General features: G+C 36.2%; 1 protein-coding gene across 4 annotated transcripts; it reads left to right on the top strand.

Moving 5' to 3' along the window:
• Nucleotides 1-667: 667 nt before the first annotated feature.
• On the top strand, nt 668-5,775 carry LOC114822860 (probable methyltransferase PMT21). 4 transcript variants are annotated; one of them, XM_029097988.2, is made up of 9 exons: nt 668-1,071; nt 1,477-1,547; nt 2,295-2,565; nt 2,658-2,806; nt 2,936-3,131; nt 3,404-3,614; nt 4,052-4,727; nt 4,864-4,941; nt 5,142-5,775. In XM_029097988.2, the coding sequence occupies exons 3-9, from the start codon at nt 2,314-2,316 to the stop codon at nt 5,362-5,364; spliced, it is 1,785 nt and encodes a 594-aa protein (XP_028953821.1). In that variant the 5' UTR covers nt 668-1,071; nt 1,477-1,547; nt 2,295-2,313; the 3' UTR covers nt 5,365-5,775. The 4 variants fall into 4 exon arrangements, with proteins under 4 accessions (XP_028953821.1, XP_028953820.1, XP_028953819.1 ...); XM_029097987.2 differs by having other exon boundaries at nt 1,474-1,547; XM_029097986.2 differs by lacking the exon at nt 1,477-1,547.
• Nucleotides 5,776-7,046: the final 1,271 nt, after the last annotated feature.

Here is a 7,046-nt window from a genome sequence, read left to right as displayed (position 1 = left end):
CCATATTTACTTGTTTGAAAACATGTGATTAATCGTGTATCAAGGAATCTGTTCCGATAAATATCATAAATGATTAAACGGTTCTAAATTCGAGGGACAATTGGTAAACTAAACGGTAATTCTAGATTGGTCATTTTATATAGTTCACATAGTAAATTGGAGGAAAAATATATTTTAAAAAGTAAATTAACAATTAGTTAAAAGTTCAAGGGATAAACCACATCATATTTGTCGACTTGCAATCTGAACTAGTATAAGTTTGTCAATTTTTCTCTGAACTTTAATTTTAACCGATTAATCCCCTGAATTTTTATAATTAGCCAATTTTCTCCTTGAACTTTAATTTTAGCCAATTATCCTCTTGAATTTTATAAATAGCCAATTTTCCCATTGACGTTAGATTTAAAAAAAAATTCATAAAATTTTCCATCTATTTTGATCACGTAGACAACACATGACAACTGTATAGAAGCAAAATGAATGAAAAATTAGATGGATGAAAATTGGATGAAAAATTTTAAAATCTAACATTACGGGGAAATTGGTTATTTATAAAATTTTAGATGAGTAATCGACTAAAGTAAAAATTGAGAGCTTTTTACAAATTTAGGAGAAAAACGGGGAAATATCTCAAATAATAATGAGAGGATGCAATGCATGTGAAAATGAAATGGAAGACAGAAAGAAGTTACCACTTCTACCTCATAGAAAAACAAAGAAAAAGCGAAAGAGCTGCGAAGCAGAGGAGCTTGTTTGTGTGCTTTTAGCTCAGAGAGAGAGAGAGAGAGAGAGAGAGAGATCCTTTCCACTGTGTTCTTCCCATATCCCTTTTATCCAAGCAAAGCCCACCTCAGTAATCTCTCTTCCTCTTCTCTCTGTTTCTTCTTTCTCCTGAACAGAGAGATTTTCACCCAGAAAATTAAAAACCCATTTAATTTTCAACCTCCATTTTTGGGGTTTGTGGGATTCAATTCATGAAACAACCATTGATTGCAGAGATATTGTAGAGAGAGATACTCACTGTACGCAGAGAGAGATACTCATTGTACGCAGAGAGAGAAAGAGATAAAGGTACTAGTTATCCATCTGCTGTGTTATTAGCTTCTTATTCTTCTCTTACTGTTAGTACCTTTGCTCCGTCAGATCTCATGTTTTTCTTCTTTGTGTAATTGCGTCGAACACATTACGATCATCTTGGTAATGGGTTTCTTTCTTCTGCACATTGGATCTGGTTTTTGACAGCACCCCATCTTTGTTTTCTGTTTTAATTTCCTATTATTGCACGGCGGTGATCGCACAGGATTTTTCACTTTTGCCAATTGCAAAATGCTTAATTTATCTCCTGGTTTTTCAAAAATTGGGGTTTTCTCGTTTTTTTTTAATTTTCTATTTTTTCTACAATGCTTGGTAAATCTTTTTGGCAAGATGGGTAATTTTGATCTGTCTTTCCTTTTCTTTTGTATGAATATGTAGCAGTCGGAGGCGTGCAATCAGCCTTCAACACTTAATCTTTCGGGTTTTTTTGGCTTCGTTTCGACGAAATTGAGGTGCATTTCTTGCCATGATTTTGTGCGTTTGTTTGTTTGTTTGATATGAGGTCATATAATGTAGCAATTTGATGATTGAGAATGGAAGCAGCAGCTGATTGGCAAGCAGTGGTTACGATAAATCATGCATAAAAAACATTTCTTAGGCTTCAAGAAATGATGAAATTATTGAATACTTTGCTTTTCTTGATTTCCATGGCTTGATTGATATTTGGTTGGCCATTCTGGCTCAGTGGGAAGTGAAAAGTAGAGGAAAGGTGGAGTTTGATGGAGTTAGGGCCCATTGCCATGTGAAAGACATAAAGGAGGTTTGACATGGAAAGTAGAAAGTGTCGGTAGTTGCCATCTTTCAAGTCGTTTATGTTTTCTGCGTTACTATCGATCCGAATTTGAGTCTCACCTTTTCTGTGTGTGATCCACGACATATTTTGTGCTTCCCCTGTTTAATATTTGAGTCATATGTTTCTTTTTTCATTTTTTTCGGTCAAGGTTTAAGATTGGTTGATAGGTTCTATTTAATTGAACATGTGTTTCTTTTAGTGGAGTTGGTTTGTAAATGTAGAAGAAGTCGCCTTTGAGGAACAAAATAAATCCCTTGTAGCTTGTGACGGGTCTGGTTTGAGTGCCTGATTACATGAATAAAATTGTGCGTGCTCTTTGCGGTGAATCGTGGTTGGTAGCAGATCAGTATTATTTTAAATCATATATCCCACAATCATGAAGATATCTAGCCTTGTATGTGTGCAGGTAGTTAATACTTTCTGAGATGATGAAACATAAAGATGGAAAACCGGGACCCCAAGGTACCAGGGTTTTCCCTACGACAATCTTGTTTGTTTTGCTATGCGGGCTTTCATTCTATCTTGGTGGAATCTTCTGCTCTGAGAAAAACAAAATTGAGCCTGTCAAGGTCGAAGATGTCACAAAGGCAGTTCAATCATCTCTCCATGTAAAACCTGTTACCTTTGCTGAATGCAGCAGTGACTATCAAGACTACACCCCGTGCACGGATCCAAGGGTAACTGCTTAATCATTTTTATGGTACTTTATCCTTTTTCGGAACTTACACACTGCTAGATGCTTATCAGATTGTGGCTACTTATTGTACAGAGGTGGAGAAAATATGGTGTTCATCGGCTTACTTTCATGGAACGGCACTGCCCTCCAGTATTTGAGAGGAAAGAATGCTTAGTTCCACCTCCAGATGGCTACAAGCTACCAATCAGATGGCCAAATAGCAGGGACGAATGTTGGTACAGGTAAATAGTTGACAGCTTGATGCCTAAGACCTATGTACAGTCAAAAGTTTCCAGTTAAGTCTCAATTATTTTTTTTCCCTAAAAAGAGTTAAAAGTTTCCCTGAATTTACCATGTGGATTTGGTTTCAGGAATGTGCCATATGATTGGATTAACAAACAGAAGTCCAATCAGAATTGGCTGAGAAAAGAAGGGGAGAAGTTTTTCTTTCCTGGTGGGGGAACTATGTTTCCTAGAGGCGTTTCTGCATATGTCGATTTGATGCAAGATCTTATTCCAGAAATGAAAGATGGGACTGTTCGAACTGCCATTGATACTGGGTGTGGAGTGAGTCCATCTTTCATCCTCTTTTACGTTTTCCCGATTTATCATGTTCAAATTTAGCTGAAAATTTCTGGTGAGTGAAAGCATGTTGCCTTTTTGATACTAGTAAAATGCTAGTTTAAATTTCATCTGCACCTTTCTTTCCTTATTTCATGATTGAAATTTATTTACTAATGTAATAATCTATTTCCTTATTGTGCTTGAAGCAGCACAAACTGCTAAGTAAAGTTGTGAGAATCTACAGAAGTTAACCTCCTTAATTGTTTAATTTCTAGGTTGCAAGTTGGGGAGGTGATTTGTTAGATCGTGGGATTTTAACTGTTTCTCTCGCCCCAAGAGATAATCATGAAGCTCAGGTTCAGTTTGCTCTGGAGCGTGGAATTCCTGCCATTCTTGGCATCATTTCTACACAGAGACTTCCTTTCCCTTCAAACTCATTTGATATGGCTCACTGCTCAAGATGCCTCATCCCATGGACGGAATTTGGTATTTCTTCTATGAAATTGTTTAAAAAATCTTTCAGTTCTAAAGAATATAATGCATTTTATAGAGCTTAATGTCCAGCTGCTGGAACCAGTTTTCAAATTAGCAATAGCATAGTACCAACTTTAGGAACTTGGAGATTTTTTTTTTCCATAAGTACGGTAGAAATGTTAAATAGCACCAACTTTAGACAATTTGCATCCACCAAATTCCTATTTTCCTGTTATCATTTTTAGGGAAAATTTCCACGGTTCAGCTGTGAACTGTAATTTATTGCATAAGATAGGAACTTCTTTTGTAGGATATCATATAATCAAAAATGCTTTCTTCTCCTTTCTTCTCCTTCTCTCATCTCGTTTATCACTTTTATTTATCTTTTAAAGTTTGGGGGTAGGTGGTGGTGTTACCAGTTGTGCTAATGGCTAGTGTCCTGCTGTCAGGTGGAATTTACCTTCTAGAAATTCATCGTATACTCCGTCCTGGAGGTTTTTGGGTCCTGTCTGGTCCACCTGTCAACTACGAAAACCACTGGCGTGGGTGGAACACAACCATAGAAGAGCAGAAATCAGATTATGAAAAGTTGCAAGAACTGCTAACTTCACTGTGCTTTAAATTGTACAACAAGAAGGATGATATTGCTGTTTGGCAGAAACAGTCAGACAGCAGTTGCTACAATAAACTTTCTGAGCCTGACACCTATCCTGCAAAATGTGATGATAGCCTCGAACCAGATTCAGGATGGTACACTCCATTACGCTCTTGTGTTGTAGTTCCAGACCCAAAGCTAAAAAAGTCAGCTTTGAAAGCCATCCCTCGATGGCCAGAGCGGTTGCATGTTGCACCAGAGCGTATATCTGATGTGCATGGTGGGAGTGCTAGTGCTTTCAAGCATGATGACAGAAATTGGAGGGTTCGAATGAAGCATTACAAAAAGTTGCTCCCGGCAATTGGAACAGATAAGATCAGAAATGTTATGGACATGAATACAGCATATGGTGGTTTTGCCGCAGCCACGATTGAATATCCCTTGTGGGTCATGAATGTCGTCTCTTCCTATGCTGCAAATACATTACCTGTGGTCTATGATCGAGGCCTTATCGGAACTTTCCATGATTGGTAATTTGAAATTCATTTATATGGGCATTAAAGCTTTGATCTGCATAAATAGCATACTTTGGGTGCACCTCTCATTTTGGTCATTGTTATAAAATCTTGTGGTTTTTGTGTTGATTTATTTGTTCTCTTTTGGCAGGTGTGAAGCTTTTTCTACTTATCCTCGAACTTATGATCTTCTACATCTTGATGGCTTCTTTACTGCCGAAAGCCACAGGTAAAAAATGGGCTTGTCTTTATTTGGGCACATGAAATATATTTTGAAAACTTTTGTTAATTCGGCATATTGAATTAACTACTTAATCTTGGATGTTAAGTTTTTATGCACTCTTGCCTAATTCAACATAGGAAGTACACACACACGCAGAGTTGGTAATCAACTTTGTAAATGGTTCTAATAATAGTAAACTTGGGCAGATGCGAAATGAAATATGTGCTCTTAGAGATGGACCGAATCCTGCGACCTAATGGCTATGCAATAGTTCGAGAATCCAGCTACTTAGTGGATGCTGTTGCGGCTATTGCCAAAGGGATGAGATGGGGATGCCGCAAAGAAAATACTGAGTATGGCATTGAGAAGGAGAAAATATTGATATGCCAGAAAAAACTCTGGTATTCATCGAATCAAACTTCCAGATGATGAACACAGAAACCCAAACGAAGCTGATTTCTTGGAAGGACGGAAATAGGAATAGAAGCAAAAGAAGCAAGTTCAATACCATTCACAGAGAATTAGTTCATTCTATAAGAAGCCGAGAATATTCAAATTTGTCATTGAAGACTCGGTTACCCAATAAGGTAGTCAATCAACCACAAGGGCTTTGCGTATAGATATATTCTTTATAAGGCGTCTACATGCACTTGGTACAATTCATCTTTCATCTTTTCCCTTTTCCCATTTTTCTTAATTTGTTGTCTTTTTTGCGTCAAGCTGTAATCGGATGATTTGAATACGTGCAAGGTGTGTGTGTACCAAAAAAACAAGGAAAAGAAAAAGAAACAAAGGATTCTTCGTTTCTTAAATGAAATCTGCTGCATCTGTTGAACTGTAGTTTGTTTGTTATTGGTGCTTACTGGTTCAAGTGAAGGAAACAAAGGATGCTTATGTTGGCTTTTGGGCTTAGTAAGAAGAAGCTCTCTCTCTCTCTCTATTGTTTGTAATTGACACTTGTAGATTTCATAGGGGGTTTGTAGACTGATTTCTACGTTTCCATGTTTTTGTTGTTTGGTTAATGAGCTTGTTGGTGAATGCGTTCTAGCTTGTGATTTCATGTTGTGAAACATATATATGGGCAGACCTTGACTAGTTACACCAACTTGTCAATCAAGTTTAATTCTTGAAAATGTGCTTTATATCTGACACAAAGTACTGGTTTGGTACCGAGGTGCTTTTATAAAAGAGAAACCTCAACTACAACAGAAGAGAGAGAATCAAGTTTTATTCTGGTGTCGACTAGTTTCTCTGTCTAGTTTTTCTTTTTTCCTGCTTGAAAATAAAAAGACCAATATCAACTTCCCGGAAGATATGCTTCCACTTAACACAGATGGAAGTTTCATCGAATATCATCAATATTTGGTCTCAATCTTCAGGAAATAGCGCAAGTGTATAGAACATCATCAATAACTAGCTTAGAATCTCCCTCTACGCAAATATTATAAAGCCCCTCTGCTGAGAAAATTTCAAAGCATCACTCAAAGTTAAAGCTTCCGCTATTGGGATAGTGTTATTTCCCAAGTTTCTAGTCTTCTGTGCAAACTTTTTTTGTTATTCTCAGGATATTATGTTTGATATCAGTTTTATGTTAAATAAGAAAAATCCAAAATACTAAAAAATATGACTCTCAAATATATAATGGGGAGGTTTTTTTTTTTTTTTTTTTTTTTCTCAAATGATATATTTGTTAGATTCAAACGTGATGCAAATAACATTCAATTCCACCACGGTAATACCTTTCAGTGGATAAAATGGGCACAGGAAAAAGTCAAAACTTAAAATAACAAAAAAGGAATTCTAAAGTAAACTCATTTGAAAAAAAAGGTACAACAAATAAAGGAAAAATCTAACCTAAAATATATCGATGTACTAAAAAAAAAAAAATTATTTGTTAAATTTGAACTTACAGCGTGATGCAAAAATAACACTCAATTCCACCACAATGATACCTTTCAGTGGATAAAATGGGCACAGGAAAAAAAAAGGTACAACAAATAAAGGAAAAATCTAACCCTTAATGTACAAATATATCGATGTATTTAAAAAAAAAAAAAAAAAAATCCAACCCACCAAACAATTAGCTAAAAAAAGAACGACGACCCAAAAAA

This window comes from Malus domestica, chromosome 16 (assembly GCF_042453785.1).
Source record: "Malus domestica chromosome 16, GDT2T_hap1".
NCBI classification, from domain to species: Eukaryota; Viridiplantae; Streptophyta; class Magnoliopsida; order Rosales; family Rosaceae; genus Malus; species Malus domestica.
Note: the sequence above shows the minus strand (reverse complement) of the source record. Positions and strands in the feature narration are given on the sequence as shown.

What these genes read in the sequence shown, in the direction of transcription:
- LOC114822860 (XM_029097986.2), top strand. Translation starts at nt 2,314, where the DNA reads ATGATGAAACATAAAGATGGAAAACCGGGACCCCAAGGTACCAGGGTT. An exon ending in CCCCGTGCACGGATCCAAGG is followed by an intron (nt 2,566 to 2,657) that starts GTAACTGCTTAA and finishes CTTATTGTACAG; the next exon opens with AGGTGGAGAAAATATGGTGT. An exon ending in CCATTGATACTGGGTGTGGA is followed by an intron (nt 3,132 to 3,403) that starts GTGAGTCCATCT and finishes TTTAATTTCTAG; the next exon opens with GTTGCAAGTTGGGGAGGTGA.